General features: G+C 34.8%; 1 protein-coding gene across 5 annotated transcripts in view; it reads right to left on the minus strand.

The window, feature by feature from the left end:
• Nucleotides 1–19,857, minus strand: part of EEA1 (early endosome antigen 1) — a 115,517-nt gene that overhangs the window by 9,331 nt on the left and 86,329 nt on the right. For all 5 annotated transcript variants that reach the window (XM_023257297.2, XM_023257295.2, XM_023257298.2 and 2 more), the window contains 5 exons: nt 15,004–15,334; nt 13,826–13,927; nt 11,883–12,077; nt 5,804–5,986; nt 719–904 (listed from right to left, as the gene is read on the minus strand). In XM_023257297.2, the coding sequence (XP_023113065.1) occupies nt 719–904; nt 5,804–5,986; nt 11,883–12,077; nt 13,826–13,927; nt 15,004–15,334 (997 nt within the window). The remainder of the gene's footprint in view (nt 1–718; nt 905–5,803; nt 5,987–11,882; nt 12,078–13,825; nt 13,928–15,003; nt 15,335–19,857) is intronic.

A 19,857-nucleotide genomic window follows, 5' to 3' on the forward strand; every position in this document is an offset into this window, starting at 1 on the left:
TTCTCTTTCATATAGCATCTTAACTTTTAAACATAGTGGTCTTATAATACAAGGCTTTAACTTTATTTTTTTTAAGTTTACTTTTATTTATTTTGAGAGAGAAAGAGAGAGAGAGAGAGAGAGAGAGAAAGAGAACGAGAATGGGGAAAGGGCAGAGAGAGAGGGAGAGACAGAATCCCAGGCAGGCTCTGCACTGTTAGCATCATGGGGCTCAAGCTCACAAACAGGCAGATCATGTCCTGAGCCAAAATCAAGAGTCAGACGCTTAACCAACTGAGTGACCCAGGTCCCAAGGCTTTCAACCGTATAACTCAGCATCATTTATGTAAAATACACTCCCATTTCCCTAAGAAAAAGCTGGCTCTAAATTTTAAGAATTGTAAGAATAAGAGGAGCCTGGCTGGCTCAGTCGGAACAGCATGAGACTGGGGGTTGTGAGTTTAAGCCCCATGTTGGGTGTAGAACAATGTGAAAAAGATTTGTTTATAAAACTAAAAAGAGCAGTAAGAAAAATGAGTAGAAATGACAAGGGGGCTGTTAAGAAGTACTTCCCGGCATTAACATTCCAATTACCACGGTGTTGTATCAGAAACTAGAAGTCCATCTAAGGAGAGCTACTGAAGTAAAGTGATGCCCATATCGGAGAAGAGGTTTGACTAGATGATTTCTAAAGATACGGCAACTCTCAGATTCTAGATTCAGTCAGAAAATGAAATACCTTTTCTTTTTTAATATCTTGTAGCGTTTTACACTGCTCCTTCAACTGTTGCTCTTTCTTTGCTAAATCCTGCTCCAACGTAGCCGTGGAACTCTTCAGTTCCTGAATTAATTTATTTTGGTTTCCAATTTGATTTCTGTTTGAAATCAAGTCCTCTTGTGCTAGAGAAAGCTTCTCTTCTACAGACTTACAAAAAACAAACAAAAAACCAATTTCCCCAAATTATTGTATGTCTTTTTTTGTTGTTTTTAGCAAATTTCAACAGAAACATAACAGCGTAAGCATAGTAGAAAGCAATATACTATAAAAGGATAGCTTGTTATGCCCTTTAGTAATATCATGTAAAAGAGAAAGGACACTAGACCATTAACTCTCTTGCCTACAAAAAACATTTTAGTGTAAAATATTTAATAAAACTGAAGCAATTCCAAAACCTCTAGAAATAGTAAGTATTACTAGCTAAGTGATATTAAGGAATATCAAATAAAAAGGGATCATATCGAACACACTTGTAATGTATGAAAATATATACATATATGTCCCTTGACATGCTGAAATCCTCAATAAATAGTTTTTGTCTTGGGAAAAAAACAAAAAACAAAAACCAACAACTGTATTTCACATCTGCAAACCTGATCAAGTGAACCAACAGAAGAAAGTCAACCAGATACATGGGGTTCTGTTTCTGAGAAGGCCATCACCCCATCCTCTTCACTTCCCATCGATGTGGCAGAAACAGTGTTGTCAGTTAACAATGCCCACAGTTACTGACTGTTCTAAAGCCCAGATATTTTGAGAAGCCAAAGCTTATGAAAATGGCAAGCTTTGTGGCCCCTTAGATTTCAGACTGGGGTAGATATGGTAACAGGTGAGTAGTGGAAACTGGCAGGGACCTTGCCACTCTCAGCTGCAACTGCAAAGAATCAGAAGGGAAGGCAATGAACTCCACGATGCTCTTCTACCATTTGGAAGAAGTTAATCTTTCTTATTCTGGAGATACAGTTCCTTTGAAAAGGAGGGAGAAGATCTAATTTGGGAAGGATCCCTGCTGGCTAGGCTTGACTATAGTAAGCATCCATTGGAAAAGAAATAAATAAATACTTTTTAAATGAAGACTGTATTTAAAGGGTTTCTCAAGGTTCCCTAAAGAGACAGTGTATTCCTTACAAATAAACCCAGTTCTGAAGTCTTTCTGATATCAATGAAGTTTGATTTCCAGTGGCTTCTAGAGAACACTAAAAATCCCAAGGCTTCTTTTTAAAGAATCCTAAAGTCATCTAGTCCTTTACTAATCAAGCTGTTAGCCATTAACTGAGTATACTGGTAAGGTAAAAGACAGTCCTTAACTTAAAGAAGCTGGCTGTGTAGCCCGAAAAACAGAACCACCACATAAAATGGAAGCTGTACGTAGCAGAAGAGCACTTGCTATAATGCCAAACGCACAGAAAAACAGTGAGTGCGAGAACTTTCCCTGAAATGTGTTTATGTAAGGCTCCATGGTACATGTGGGAACTGACATAAGCATCACAAAGGGTGAGAATGATTTCAAATAAAGATAATAAAATTTGACAAAGCCTAGCCCATATGGTCTATAGCAATTATTATCAGGTAACAGAGGTCATGATCTAATACTAAAGAATACCAAGGCTTGCTAGAGCCTGAAATTAACAGCTCCCCCAATCTCTGACCACAAGAATTCCAAACTGCCCATGGTTTAAATAATACTCAATAAAATTTTAAACTCCCAAGACCCAATGACTAAATCTTTAAAGTCAAGCTCAAAATCTGGGCTATGCCGACATACTGCTCTACCTTGTCCCTGAATATTTGTCAATGCCATTCAGTGATACACTGCCATGTATTTTAAATATTCCTTTTATCTTTCTTGTTATAGGCCATTTTATTTTCACCTACTCAGCATATCTTCCTTTGGGGAACTCCCGTCTCCCATTCAACAGTTTTGTGGGCCTATCTTTAACCCATTGACTCCCACTGGAACAAGCAAATCCCTGAGTAGATCAACTACCAATCTTGACCCTGAATACCACAATCAAATTACAGCAGTGTAGCTAAAAAAGAAATTTCTGCAGTGTTTTCTGGTAGCTATTGTTTTTTGTCTGCTCCACAATTTTACTCTTCTTTCAAAATAAACTTTTAAAATGTTTATTATTTTCTTGATGTCTGATTAAATGATATAAGGAATAGTATAAAGATTTATATTTAATTCTAAACTTATTATCCTAGAATTTTCACTTTACTCAGGGTGCAAAATGTACAGTTACATTCCACTTCTACCTTTCTTCGACAGCAAAGAATAGCACACAGCACAGCCGTTTTGAAATATACAGTCAACAAACATAAGTATTTCATAAATAATCCAGCAGATGGGGCTAAAAGCATGGATCAGGCCAGCCTGTTTTCCATTCTACTGGTATCTAGATGTACAATATCAGCCCACAGATGGCAGCCTTGACTTAGGTAGGTGTCATGCTACAAAGCTCTCAACCTCTCCCCTTCTCTCTCACATGCAACAAGATCATTCATCACTGAAGCAAAAGAAAAATAATGGCTGATAACCATCTCTTATTCTGGTCCATAAATATCATTTCAAGTTCTCGAGGAATTTTCTTCTTCTTCTTCTTCTTCTTCTTCTTTTTTAGCTTCCTAAGTAGTTCAGATACTTCTCATTTTGGAAACATTAATAATAGAATTTAGCAATATTCTATTTCATATTTAAAAATCCTAGTGATGACAAAAGAGTAAAGGGCTGTGAATCACAAGAACTGACGTCTAATCATGGTTCTGTTATTGTGCAATTCTGGGTCTGTCACAAACCACGCCAGGCCTCATTCAGTCTTGTCTGCAAAAGGAGGCTTTGGAATAGAGGACCTAGCCATGCCTCTTAACAATTGGAAAACTCCTCAGCAGGCTTGACTCTCTGCCCTTCTCTTTTTTCTCCATGCCTTTGTTTTCATGTATAAAATTATTAGTATACAACATAGCTTTCGAGCATAATAAAAACCACTATTGGCTTAATGAAAGAATATTGATCAAAGATCTAAGTCCTGTCACCATGTAATGCTCTTGGGTAAATAATATATCTGTATGAAAAAAAAGTGTGATTTCTATAGGACTTGTACAATCAATCATTAAGTTTCATCTCCTTGATCAGCTAAACACCCTTCTAATCCATCCATATTCCCCATCCTGTTACTGCCCACACCGCCATCGTGTGCACCTGGACCAAGTGCCGTCTCCTCTCTGGTCTCTACACTCAGCCCTGTTGCTCCATGATCCACTCCTTACTCTCAGCCAGTCACTGGCCCAACCTACAGATCTGAGCAAATCTTTTCTGTGGTTCCCTACTGCTTTTACAATAAAGCCCAAACTCTTCCACAGACCTTCCCTGACTTTTAATAGTGTTCTAAAGGAAAAAAAAAAAGAAAGAAAGAAAGAAAGAAAGAAAGAAAGAAAGAAAGAAAGAAAGAAAGAAAGAAAGAAAGAAAAAAAGAAAAAGAATTTAAAACTACTAAGGGAGCATAGCAAATAAGACATTTTCTAAATGTCAGGTGGTATTTTTTTTCTTATAACAACTGGGCACCATGAAAATTTTTTGACCCAAGTTTCCTATTTCTTTGTCAAATCATTAGTCACCCCTAGTTCCCTCAGTGCCCTTGCAGCCTGTCTGCATCCAGCCCTCCTGTTTCATCCTGTCTCTCTCATTAATCTCTTCTCCTCCATCCTCTTGAACTTTAAGCCCAGTTCTAGTCAATTCACACCTTGATTAATGGAATTTGTGGAGGAAGGGAGACAGCCTCTTCACTAATCTTCCTACGTCTTGTTTCCCCGGGTCCAATCCAAGCTATCTATAAACCTCTTCCTGGTTAAGTTGTCCAAAGTACTGTCTTCTTCATTTTATTCCTCTGCTTAGACTCTTCACCCCCTCTCCACCCCCAAATATAAACTCCAATCATCTTTGCTCCACATCTAAGAAACCTCACAATTTGATCCCAATCTTTCCAAATTTATCCTCCAAACACAAACCAGCATGCTAGCAACTGGTAACTGTCTCCTGCCTTTGTTCATTCCCTGCAGTACCTTTTCTCAAATGTGCCCCTGAGTGAAATGACCTTCCTCAGGACTCTCTATATATTCAAATTCTATATATCCTTGAGCACCTGTTCAAGTCCCACCTCCTTCAGAAAGCCTTCCTTATAACAGCCTATGATAAAATATAGACACAGTATATTTATGTTGTCTAAAAATATCCTGTGATTTTCAACAAAATTCTTCAATAATGTACTTTAAATTAACAAATTAAAAGAAACCAGAAAGGAAAGAAACAAAAAGCATAACATTTCATGATGACAAAAAAATTAAAAAAAGAAAGAAAGAAAAGAAAAAAAAAAAAGAACTAGTTGAATCTTGTGGGAAAGAACACAAACGTTCCATTTATCTTAGGGAACTCATACTTTAATAACACTGCATAAAAATTATTTATCTTTTTTCCATATTCTTCATTTTAATAAACATGATACATTAATCAAATAGATTTGTCAAGAACAAACAATATATGTTTAGATAATTATTATTTTTTTTAATATATGAAATTTATTGTCAAATTGGTTTCCATACAACACCCAGTGCTCATCCCAAAAGTGTTTAGATAATTAGATTAAGGTTAAGTTTACTTTGAGCTATAATCTCCTAATTTTAATCATTAAACATTCTGGTAGTCTTGGGAAGCTGACCAACATAAAAACTAAAGTCAAAGTTATCTTTTTACATTTATAAGAAGACAGCTTTAGATAAGCTAATAACGTAGCAATTAGTATATTTCCAAATAATTTTACTGTTATGGATGTTATTTTTAAATGCCCATATTTAACATATATCATATTTTGTTATAATATAAAACAATTTCATTATTAAAAAGCATATTACTCCAAAAATAATAATTTAATAGAAAACAAGCATGATATTCCACAAATACTAACATTACCTTGTCTATCTGGTCTCAAATCAACCATTTAATGAATGCCTATAAACAACTTCCTAATATTTTTATGATATATTTTACTATACCTTAAGATCTTGCCTTGTGGCAAGAAGTTCAGATTCCTTCCCATAGAAATCAGATTGAAGCTGTTTTAGATTTTCCTGACTTTTTTCATAGGTAATTTGTAACACTGACATTTTCTCTTTCTCTGCTTCAAGTTCCTGGGCTGCTTGTGTTGACTGCTGCTGTAATTTATTCTCAAGCTCTGTCTGGAACACACAATAGTTATTTAGAACAGTATGCATATCACAAACCAGTCACAAATACAAAATGAAATCCACACAAGAAGATCCCTGAGAACAAATTAAACTGTATTTACGCCCTAAAAAACTTAAGAGATTTACAAAATACAAAATCCAACAAGTCCCAATTTAAAAACCAAAAAATGAAAAAGCATTACATACAGAAAAAAGCATTTCACTGGATAGTCCCAAGTATCAATGTCTCAGGAGACTGAGAGTAACAACACATTCTGATGGAAGATACAGTGCTAGATGCTTTAAAGATGATATAATTTAAGGTTGAACTAAGGGAAATTTCTATAGGAAAGAAATAAAAAAGTCATTACTGCGTTCATCATTTCTACTCCCTGAAATTCTAGAATAACTTAGGACATTTCTACAAGATTGTGTTTATTAACAAGGCAGAAAAAAGAAATCTTGCAAAGATCTGACTCCTCTAAACGCTAAACTTGTCTTTAGTCTTTACGAAGACTCAGAAGATATACACAAATTATGACATAATTAAAATATATGTGTGCAGAGTATGAAAATAAGCACTGGCTTTTAAAATAAATACACTACCTCAATGCAACTTCTATTTAAATGACCAGTGACCCCCTTGTTCCAAAACCCACTATTCATGTCCTTGTCCACAGCTGACTTCACCTCCCAGCAGTACTTGAAACAGTTGATGATGCTCCCTCCTAGAAACATTCTTCAACCTGGTTTCCAGGGCACCTATCTCATTGGTCATTCCGTCTTAAATTTTTTTACCAGCTCCTCTTCTTCTGTTTAACCTCTCAATATTGTAGGATGCCAGGGTTCTGACCTTCTTTTATTCCATATACAGTCTCTCTCTCTCTCTAGAAGATCTCAACTATACTCAACTATGGCTTTAAATATCATTTATTGACAACTGACTCCAGAATTTGTGTCTCTAGCCCTGATCTCTCTGCCTGAACTCTGGGCTCATTATAACTGAGTACTTCCCTGACCTCTCCACCTCAGTGACTGACAGAGATCTATCTCAAGCAGAACTCTTGATTCCTGATAGCAAGGCTGCTCATCAAAAAGCTTCTTTCCTCCAATAAATATGGTCATCTATCCACTTGCACAAGCCACAAATGTAGAGTTTTTTTTTTTTAAGGTTGATTTATTTTTGAGAGAGAGAAAAGAGAGACAGAGTGTGAGTGGGGGAGGGGCAGAGAGCAAGGGAAACACAGAATCTGAAGCAGGCTCCAGGCTCTGAGCTGTCAGCACAGAGCCCGATACGGGCTCGAACCTACAGGCTGCGAGATCATGACTTGGGACAAAGTCGGCCGCCCAACCGACTGAGCCACCCAGATGCCCCTGTAGAGTTATTCTTGATTCCTCTTTCCATCACCTCTCATCATCTAATCTATCAGCAAGTCCTGATGACCCAAACTTCCAAAATAGATTTTCAAATCATCCACTTCTAACACTTTAATTCATTCTATCACCATGTACTGTCTGGACTATTGCAACCATTTTTCAATGTCTTCTCTGCTTTCTCCTTTATCTCTCTGTAGTTAGACTGCACCATTTTCTGCTCAAAATTCTCCAATCGATTCTAATTATCCTTAGAACAAAGTATATTATTCTCTGTTACCTTCTAATCTATAAATTTTCATGCATATGCTTTGGCCCTTATTTACTTCTCTGAGCTCATTTCATATTACTCTTCCTCTCTTCCACCACACTTAACCTACATTGGTCTTCTGTTTTTAGAAAATACCAAGTTTGTCATAGCTTGAGGTCTTTGCACTAGTTGTTCCCTTGGACCTTTGTATGGACAGCTCTTGTCTTTCAAGCTCAAATCTCTTCAGGGAAGCTTCTTTGGTCACCCAACATTTAGCAGGACTCAGTCCCATCACTGTCTTTCCCATCACCCTGTTTAGTTTCTTTCCCAGGAAAGTGTAAGCTCCACGAGAACAGGTTCCTTATCTGTTCATGACTAGATCTCCAGAACCCGAAACTGTGCCATGGCATAATATAGGTGCCTAGTAATATTTCTTAAGGGAATGAATGGCAAATAGATTGGAGGTGGAAAAGCATGGAATGACTCTTAAGAGGCTCTTATAATAGCCTGGTTAAGAGAACAAAATGGCCTGGACTAAGACTGTGACAGTGGGAAATGAGAAAAGGGAATGGATTCAAGAGAGTTAGGAGGTAGGTTGACAGGAGGTGTGCTAACTGCCGATGGAGGAAAGGGGGTTTGATCTCCCTGTATGTTATCTCAGAACACCCCATGTCACCTCCTTTTCATTCCCTCCAATTTAGATTCTTCATGATGAAGAATTCCTGTACGTCTTTCTTCATCTTGAAGACTATACTGCGCTTATATATTTTCTTTTATAGAATACTATTTTTTTTCTTTTTTTTTTTCCTCCCCACAAATCTAGTTTTCTTTCCCTTTAGTCACCTTCATGGCTCTCAACTAAGCCCTCTGCAAAGTCTCAGTAATGACCATAAAAGCCCTTTGGGTTCATACTTGGGCCTTCATTATCTTTACTCTGACAGGCTGATTCATTCATTTAAAAAAATTATCAATGGCTTGTCAAAACACACAGTTCTCTGACTTTGAGAAACGCAAATCTATTAGTGGAGAAGTCAATTTAAAACAAAAACAAAAACAAAACCAGACCAATGCAGCAGTTTGATAATTGCTTTAACAGATATACACCCAAACTTCCAAAGAAGGATACAGGAGGGTCAGTCATTTACAATTCCTCCTTCACAAACCGACCAGTTTTTGCTGTAAAACAGGTCTGATCACACTCCTCCCTTCTTAAAAGTCTTTAATATTCCAATATTAAAATTGTAAAATGGAAACAACTATACAACATCTACTGTGATCTGACTTCACCTGATTCTTATTCTCCCTTATTCGCCCTATTCTCCCCTCGCTTCTTCACTTATGTACTCCAACAGCTAACCTTCTATAACAACATTTTCTAAGTCTTGCAAACTTTGCTAATATTGTTTTATCTCCTTGAAATATCTAAATTCCTCTTGTTTAACCTTTCACAATTATAATCATCTTCAAAGGCCCAGTGCAAATGCTAGTTCCTTAGAAAGCCAGTCAAAATTTCCATTAAGTTCTAATTTTTCTATTTCTGTTTAAGTTCTGGTTTCATTCTCCTTTACACATTAGGGTTTTTTTTTTTTTCTCTTTACATATCTACTTCCTCATTAAATTACAAACTGATTGAGAGTTGGGGGCCATATCTTATTCATTCTGAATTCCCATAACAGATTCCAAATAAAGTTGGTGCAGGGGCCAATGACTTATAACCTACTTGCAGAATTCTTGATCTTTGGCTCTCAAACAATCATTTCCAAAGTGTGTGTGTGTAGCCACGCATTATGTAAGTGTACACACACACATATTTATACCCATTTAAACATTATCTTTGTTTTTCCTATTTCACTGTGGGCCAGTGATTAACTGTCATAGACCATCGCTGCATAATCGACCATGCACACTGACGCACTTAGATCATAGTTTGCTATATTTCCACTTAATAGCCAAGAACCACTTTGCTTCTGTACTGCACTGGGCACAGTAGGAGGCATTTTAAATACACTTTCTCAATCTTTACAACAACTCTATGATTCTATTTCATTTATCTCGGAAAGATAACCACTTCCTGTGACCATAACCCTAAGGTGCGTCACATGAAACTTAAACTCAGATCTGACTAGCTACAACACATGTCCTTCTTTCCATGCTACCCTGCTTCTCAATAAAACCAAACCATACTTGCCTTTCAGTGATTCTCCAGTTAGTCTAAATTTATTTTTTTAAGTTTTATTTATTTTGAGAGAGAGAAAGAACAAGCAGTGGAGGGGTAGAGAGAAAGGAAAGAGAATCCCAAGCACTGCACTGAAAGTGCAGAGCCCAACATGGGGCTCGATCTCGTGAATCGTGAGATCATGACCTGAGCTGAAATCAAGAGTCAGATGTTCAACTGACTAAGCCACCCAGGGGCACCTAGTTACTCTAAATTTAAAGTCTAATTTATAGCGACTGGCTAGCCATTCAAAATTCCCCCCAATTTAAAAAGTGTGCTCCTTATTTTAGCATCCATACACTAACATATATTAACTATATCCATGGCTGAATGCTTGCGTCTCCCCAAAAGTTCATGTTGAAGCCTAGATCCACAATGTGATAATATTTGGAAATAGGACCTTTTTTTAAAAAAATATTTTAAAGTTTATTTATTTATTTTGAGAGACAGAGAGAGAGCGTGCGCATGCGAGTGCACACACATGCAGATGGGGGAGGGACAGACAAAGGGAGAGAGAATCCCAAGCAAGCTCCACACCGTCAGTGCAGAGCCAGAAGTGGTGCTCAGACTTATGAACCATGAGATCATGGTTTACTGAGCTGAAATCAAGAGGCGGATGCTTAAGTGACTGAGCCCCCAGGTGCTCCTGGAGGTAGGACCTTTAGGTCATTAGCCCTCATACATGGGATTAGTATCCTTAAAAGAAGAAACACAAGAGAAATAATCTCTCTTTCAGCCTTATGAGGTTACAGCAAAAAGCATCTACCTACAAGCCAGGAAATGGGTCTTCATATCACTGGATATGCCAGTGTCTTTATATTGGACTGCCCAGCCTACAGAACTGTGAGAAATAAACATTTACTGTTTAAGCCACCTAGTCTATGATATTTTTGTTATAGCAACCCAAACTAAGACAACTATCAATAAAAACATTTCCTTTAAATCTCATAATTCTTATGGTGTCAACTAGTAAAGTCATACAAAGTATGGGCACATATATTAATCATTAATCTAAAAGAAATCATATTGTAATGAATAATTCAAGAGAAATTGTGTTAAAAATAGTTGGGCTTTTTTTTTTTTTTTTTTTTAATTCATGAAGTTATGATGCTATAAAAATGAAGATTTGGGGAATACCTGAATATGAGGCTAACAGATTTGGGAGAAAAGAATGACCTCAAGACATCAAATCATACAACAAAATATGCACTGTGATAATTACATCCTGACTTAGGATTATATGTAACACCAAAAATGCACAGGCAAATTTGTCTACTCTTATTTATTAGAAAATTACTCTTTTGTAAAGTGGCATTAATAATGGTTATAAAAACAGTGGTCAACATAAATTACCTATTTGCAAGGTTAATTTTATTTTCTCTAGTAATATGATAGCCAACTCTTAATGATATGACATACTTTGTTCTACATAATAGAGATTTCACTTTTCTCTTTTCCATGGATCAACTGATATGCACATACCAACAGTAGGGAAAAGCTTTTTGTTCAAATATTAAGTATAATACAACTTTGTCAACTCTTGGTGTGGACAAGTATTAAAACATACTTAAGAATAAAAAAATAGATACTCAATAAAAAATTAGAATAGTTTAGAAATGGAAACCATTAAAAATGTAACTTAAAATATCAAGCAGTTATAACTCTATGAAACCTACATTCCTTAATTTTTTAAATGCATACCATTTTGTGGTTTTTGTTCTTATCTTCCCTTGGTAAGGATAATTTATTTTTAAATTCCTTTAAAATTTTCTAATACACTAGAGAGGTTATATAAATTACTCCCATCTCATTAAATGTTGTTATTTATGTCTATCAAATCATTAGTACTAGAATTTTAAATAAACATTATCTAAAAACGTGGTTATAGTGAATGGAAATCCAGATTTATATTATTTAATTACATATTTAAGTGCTTTTATACATTAGAAAATACTTTAAAAAATTGTGAGCACATGTAAATTTTTCCCTGTTGCAACTCATCTGTGTTATATTATCTTAACTGCAAAGACTGTCTTCCCATAGAAAGTAAACACATATCATATTACTACCTTCTGTGAAACAGCAATTTTAATTTCTCCTTGGAGTGCTTCAATTTGCTTTTTCTTCTGTTCAGTCAATTGCTTTAGCTCATTTATGTTCCCCTGAAGTTGCTGTTCTTCTTTTTCTTTTTGTTTTAACGTATTCTGGGCCTGTGCCACTTGTCCCTGCATTGAACTGAGTTCCAAGTTCAACTGATGAGAAGTCTAAAGAAAATAAAATCTGTTTAGCATTCATTCCATGAAGACACATTTAGTACCTACTACACACCAAGCACTACTCAGGTAGAAACCACCACTCCCCTGATGGCCATAGGAGATCAACAGTAAACCAAAAAAAAAAAAAAAAAATCCCTGCCCTCATGGAGCTTTCATAACTGACACTATTTGCTATTAGATGACATGCTGGATTAATCGTCAATATTTGTTTAATCTTACCTTCCTTTCTAACTTGTAAATATATATTTGGATAGAGCTTGTAAATGAATGAAACTGCTATTACCTTGTATCATAGGAAATAGGAATATCAACGTCAATCTTTAGACTGCTGGAATGTCTACTGACTTTCAAGAATATTCTCAAAATGCTAACTTAGTCTGATGGCCATGGTTAACCAAAAAGAACAGCTCCATATGAACTATGATAAAACTAAAATCATTTTTCGCAAGTATGTTTAGTATCTGTCTGATGACACTAAACTATACCATTCAACAGTTTCCTTATTTAGAGATCTGGGACATATTGTGCTATTACTTTGTTTTTACAGTCTACTAGGATCTATTTCTGTTCAAAATTAGGTATCATAAAAAGTCACACTGAGGTTCCTCTGTGGTCAGCGTGAACCACTATGATCTCCCACCCTTCCAGCCAAAGTCATGTTTTCATGTTTTATGCATATTGTGAACCTAATTTGAGCATTTGACTATATTCAAAGTTAATTTTTAAAAGTTTCACTGCTACATATGGTTGCTTCAGCTCATCTCCAACACAAAGGGAAGTATTTTTGTGCAAAACAGAAGACGGGTAGTGTAACAATAATGATGATTATAATATGATAACCAATGAGAAACTGACAGCTAACATTTGAGCTTTTATTTGCTTATTTTGTTAAGTGTTCTACGGACTTGGAATCTGGCACAGATTCTCTTATTCGCCCCATTTTACTGCTGAGGAAACAGGAACACAGAGAAATTAAGTAATGTGCCTAAAGCAAGGCAAGTCAGCATAACGAGCAAATGGCACAGGCAGGATATAAATCTGGACAATCTGAACTCAGAACTCGGGTAGTAAGTCACCATAATTTTTCCACTTAAAGGCTGGCATCTAAAACACAGGTGTCTTCTCTCCATCAACAACCAGACTACAATCACATTAAAGATTTCTCAGGACTAGGTTTTGCTGCTTTTATCAAATCATAGCTCTAGAAAAACTATATACCTGGGTTCTAACCGCAAGAGGTAGGTCTTCAGAGAATAACAGCTGTATATTATACCCATTTATTTATTCATTTGCTGGTTTGTTTTTTATGGACAGCAATAAAAGCATTAACCATAAAAGAATCTGTTGTTATACAACCATTAACATACCATTAAATATAAATGTCCATGAAATAAAGAGCCCTTAAAATGTTATTTCTATTAAAAGCCTATCTAGATATTTTTTCAATCATAATAATGTACCCAAATCTAAGTTATCTAATTATAACTCTATAGTAAGTTGATTCAATTAACTTTATGAATTATAATCCTTTATTTTGGGTCTTTTATTATGAACTAGCTTAAATCTTTTTAGTAGTAGGTAGAACGCAAATGACAATTTTATACTATCTTTTTGTGATCCATTATGTTTCAGAGAAATAAACCTCCTTTGATTTAAGTATCAGTGTGAAAATATTTTGTAAATATAGAACTTATTATTCTTTACATATTTTATGTTACAGAAAAAGAAAATCTTACTTGCTTCTCTTTTTCAAGTGACTTTTTCAGTTCATTCTGTTCCTTAAGTGCATTTTCTGTCTGTACTTGAAGCTGATGCTTTAATTCTTTGCAAGTTTTTTCCTAAAACAAACAAAAAACTACATTACGCAGAAGATACTTGTAGTAGGTTTAAGAGCTCTGATTTATACACTTCGTAAGATCCACACATAGAAATAAACCAGAATCACTGATGGTTTAGAATGGGATAGAATCATCCATTTCAGTTACAAAACTGGCAAATATTACAGCAATAAAGGTAGAGGGACGGGAAAAGGTTAAGAACTTCTATCATCAACCAACAGCAGAATACTCTGGAATTCTCTGGAATCCACATTTTATATCACATAATTAATTATAATTAACTTGTCATGCTATTTTAAAAGCATAACAATCCTTAAGAAAATGGAAAAAAGGAAATTTTTGTGAAAGAAAGCATGAAAAGAATAAATAAGGAATAATCACATATAACTTAAGAGGGAAGATGTACATGTAGGAGATGATTTCTCCAAACAGAAAGAAACATAAAAGTAACATACTAATACCATATATCTTTTGTGCTACTAAACACTTTCACTGATCTTCACATTGAGAACAAAAGAATTTTACCTTTGCTGCTACTCTGTTATTCTGGGTTAAAGTATTTATGAGAATACATTCCCCGTTAAGAATTTCCTGAGACTGTGTGACTTTTTTCCATATAGTTTAAATGTGTTTTATGGTATCTCCAAGGCATGGTATTATCTAGAGTTTTAGAATATTCAGTCGAGAAGTAGAAAGTTTATAGTGCCAGAATTAAAAATCACGATCTTTCTGATCCTTTTCTGGTTTTTAGGCAAGTGAATAATGTCTGAACCAGTAGCTATATTCTCTGTGAAAATCTCTCTGAGGACAAACAGGAGGCAGTCTCCCAAATCTAGCATCATACCAGCAATAAAGAAAAACTGTTTATTCAACTGAAAGTTTCCTGGGCCTCTGGAAAATTATACTTACAAACACCAATATCTTTTTCTCAGGTTAAGCAATTCCAGTTCATTTCCTCGCAAGAATGAAAATCATTTAAATGTAGGATAAAAAGTCATCAGTGAATTAAGCAGAAACAAAAGTACGTTTTAAATAAAAATCATTTCTACCTAACCAAGTAAACATAAACAACTAACCAAATCTAATATAGCAGCTTTTCCTTTCTGGTTTTCCTTTTCAAATTCACTTTTGGAGTTCTTCAAAGAATCAGAAACTTTTGATAAATTCTCTTTGGCCGCAGAAAGCTCTGTCATTAGAGTTTCTTTCTCCATCTTCGATTTTTGCAGTTCTGCTGCTGCTGTTTGAATTTTGTTATTCAATTCCTTGTGCTGCATCTTTGCATCTTGACTTAAATTTTCAATTTCTTGTTCAAGGATTTTTTTTTCTTCCTCTTGCTTGGTAAGCATTTGCTTAATATTTTCAAGAGCTTCAGATTTTTTCTGTAGTTCCAACTTTGTACTGGATACTCTAGATATTTAAGAAACAACTTTTTAAATGATGCATAATTTACCACGAAAAATTAATAATTATTGAGTTTTGAAACTTCCTTGTGTAGCTCAGAATAAAAATAAATTAATGTCATAAAACCACACAACTGAAAAAACCTTAAATGTGATCTGATCATGTAACAGAGATGATTTTCTTTGAGTCAAATAAGTTAGTGGTAAAGCTAAGACTACATAACAATTCTCCTGACTTAATCCAGTCTTATCTATTGCAATAGATGCCCCCCCAAACTGTACATATAGCAGACCTTCTAACATATAGCACACTCTCTAATCTACAATAGCCAGAAAAGTTTTTCGTGTACCTTAAAGAACCTACTTACTGTTAGCCCCCAAGCGTATAGAGAATTTTGCCTCATTCCTTGAAAACATACAACACATTATGCTGTCTTTTAGGTATTAAACTTCAAACATGATTAACCCAGAAAAATATAAGGCAAATTTCATCTCAAGCACAGAGAAAAAAGATTTACTTTAATCCTAGAGCCTAACAGATTATTCAAGAAACTTGTTATCATTTGTCCCTTAACATAAATTTGCTACACCTGAATGAAAAAGCTGTAAGAATAAGGAAATGAAAATATAGCTTCAAGAAAGTTAAAAACTTCTATTGTTTTGATAAAATTATGAACAAAATTATGAACCAAATTCAGTGAAATTATGCACTAAAAGAAAAACACATTAAAGATAAACAATTCTAAAAGTGAAAATGAAACTGGATGCAAAGTAATATTTCTTGAATACATACTATTTCTGATGCTTTATAATCAGCATAAATTCAATAATATGCTAAAGAGAGGTTGTTACAAGATGTACTAGCCACATATTTGTGGAGTTGGGTATTCATACAATATCAGAATATTTACACTTTGAAAATTTTCAACTTTTAGTCCCAGAAACTTACTTTTACTTTCTAAGTGGCTAGAAAAGATGTGAGTTGGGTGCATTCATAGGATACTGCACCTCACTGATTTTCAAAGGTATAAACAGAAGTCATTACACTGGGGCACCTGGGTGGCTCAGTCGATTAAGTGACAGACTGTTGATTTCAGCTCAGGTCATGATCTCATGGTTGGTCATGAGATCGTGCCCACATCAGGCTCCGTGCTGGGCATGGAGCCTCCTTAAGATTCTCTTTCTCCCTCTCCCTTTATCCCACTCCAGTTCACACTCTCTAAATAAATAAATTAAATAAATTAAATAAATAAACAAACAAATAAATTAATTAATAAATTTAAAAACAATCAGAAAAGTCATTACATTAATATTATTTTACCTTTTTAATACAGTTATAATTCCTATCAAGCAACCGTAAATTAGGACTTGATATATATTACTATGCTACTTAACTTCCCCATAAATAATTATTATAAAATCATAAGATTATGTAAACCAAAGAAGGCAAAACAGAAATAAAGGCTTTCATGGTCACTATAAAACTTTATTTTTAAAAAGGGTACTAAAGTAATAAACCCACAATCACAGTTGGAAACTTTAACAGCCCTTCTCAGAAACTGACAGAACAACCAGAGGGAAAAAAATGGCAAAGATACAGAAGGTTAAACAACTTTACTTGGAATGAATAAGTCAAGGGAACAAAAAGTACAGTATAGGGAACACAGCCAATGGTACTATAATAATGTTGTCTGGTGACAGATGGTAGCTACCATTTTGGTGAACACAGCATAACATACAGAGATGTTAAATCACTACGCTGTGCACCCTAAACTAATGTAACATTGTCTGTCAACTATACTCAAACAAAAAGAATTTTTTTAAACATTATCAACCACCTTGATTTAATTGATAGTTATAAAACACTTTATCTAACACAGAATACACATATGTGCACATGGAAAATTAACCAAGATAAGCCATACACTGGGTCATAAATAAGATAGTTTGAAAAGCTGAATTTTATAGAGTATGTTCTCTGTTCGCAATGGAATTAAATTAGAAGTCAATAAGTGTAAGCTATCTAGAAAATCTCCAAATATTTGGAAAGTAAGCAATATACTTTTAACTAACCCAATATACTTCTAAATAACCCCATGCATCAAAAAAAAAAAAATCTCAAAGGAGATTAGAAAAAATATTAACTGTACAGTAATGAAAATACATCATAAGATGAGAGCTGGAAAGAGAATTACATACATAGGTGTAGGTGGGCCTTGGGAAAGGGAAAACTTTACCCTGTTCTTTGGGTTGAGCCCTGGGATCAGAGATAAGGTTCAGTCAAATCCCAGATGTGTTTCCTTGGCCCTTTTTTTCCTATGTAGTACAGTAGAAATGCAAAACTCCACATAAAAAACATTTCCATAAAGTATATAGGCAAAAAAAAAAACCCTTTAATATTAAAAGGTTTCCCTACCTCAAAATGATATAGAAGTCTCTGAGTGAGTTCTGAACCATACATTATTAGAACATAGACTAGAAATGGGCACATTTACACTGAACCCATTAGAAATAGAAAGAAACACTGGGCCCATAGGGACCTCAGGAAGGAGAATAAGAACTAACTCAGAGGTGATCTTCATGGACTGATGACTGGGTTCCAGAGAAGACAAACTACTCAATGGGTGATATGAAGGATCAGATGTGCTCCCCAAATACCTGTGCACTGGTGTGAGAAGGAATGCCATTTAAGGTATCTAATGTACCTCTACATCCTCAAATTCAAAGCATCAGGATCCACTCTACTAGATGTGAAAACAAGAAATCTTTCATCATCACTTCCAAAGACAAAACCATGAAGGTGTCAAACAACTTAATTATCATCAGTCTGATGGGTTTTATTTCATTTTCCTGAAGGGTACCTTTCCCAGGCTCTCAGGTTCCATCTGTAGGACTGAGAGTCAAACTCTTCATACCCTTGTTACAGATCAAGTCTGTCAACTCACAGTGGCCTACTTAATATTTAAAGGCAAAGTCTACTGTAATGTGACTGGTCACAAGCCCTCCCATAAGACATCCAGATGAATGGGGTGGAACTGGTTTTTACTCATCATAATTCTAGTGAGTTTTGTGTCCATTGTAGATCTTGTAGCAAGACCCAATCCAAGCATCAACATCAAGAACAAGCTAAGAGATTAATTCTATCTTCGTAGTGAACAAAAGATAGCTCATCTTTGCAGCTTTAATCACTATTTAGGTTATGTCTGGAAGCACATACCCTCTCGGCCACCAAGGACATCTGAAATTTCATGCATAAATTAATATTTTAGATTCTAATATCTTCTAAACTAATTCATCCTTATACTCAGAGCTTTCATAAGCCCATTAAGCACTTAGTGCAAAATAGAAAAAAGACATTCTTCCTCAAGGTAATTTACTCCATCTGTTAAAAAACTGTCTACTATACTGATTTCACTAGACTAAGACATGTAACTACCATCTGCAGAAGCCTGACATCTGGCATTGACAAAATACAAAGAGGGTGAGGAACTGAGAAAATGAAACAGATACTACAAAAGGTAAACATTCACAGGGAAGGTTTCACATTAAAAAACTATAAAGAGAAGAGCAAACTAAACCCAAAACCTAAGGAAGAAACTACTAAAGAGAAGATGAGGTATAAATTAAACACAAAAGTGACAAAATCAAATTGTAAGATTCTTTTAGAAAATTGACAAACCCCAAATTAGACTGATCAAGAAAAAGAGAACACCGATTACTGCTATTAAGAATAAGACATCACTATAGACCCTACAGACCTTAAAAAGTATAATGATACTATGAACATTATACCAATAAATTTGAAGTTTAGATGAAATGGATGTATTCCTTCAAAAACACAAATTACCAAAACTGACTCAACTAAAATGTTAGAAAACAATAATAGCCCTGTATCTATTAAATAAATTGAACTCCAAATTAAGAAGCAACCCAGAGAGAACTTCAGGCCAGTTGGTTCATTGGTGAATTCAATAAAACATTTAACAAATAAATAATACTCGTCACATACAAACTCTTTAAGAAAGGAGGGGAAGAGGGAATACTATCAATTTATTTTTAAGACCAACATAACCATGATTCCAAAGAACACTGCAAACCAGTAGTCCTCATGAATGAAAAGAAAATTTTAAAGTATTATCAAGTCAAATAGAGTAATATATAAAAAGAATAATACAGGATGATCAAGTGGGATTTATCCCAGGAAAGCAAAGTTATTTAATATTTAAAAAGCAATCAATAAAATTCACCATATTAACAGAATACAGGAGAAAAAACATATGATCATGACAATAGATGCAGAAAAAAGTTAATAAAAATATTTAAGAAAACTAGCATATACAGAAATGTGCTCAATCTGATAAAGGAATCCACAAAAAACCTACAGCTAATTTCAAAATTAACAATGAAGTATTTCATGTTTCCTGCTCAAGGCTGGAAAGGAATCTACTTTCCTCTCAAGGATATCTACTATCTTTTTACATTCAAATGTTCACTGGAGGTGTTGGCTAGCAGTAAGTCAAGAAAAAAGAA

This window comes from Felis catus, chromosome B4 (genome assembly GCF_018350175.1).
Source record: "Felis catus isolate Fca126 chromosome B4, F.catus_Fca126_mat1.0, whole genome shotgun sequence".
Classification (NCBI taxonomy): Eukaryota; Metazoa; Chordata; class Mammalia; order Carnivora; family Felidae; genus Felis; species Felis catus.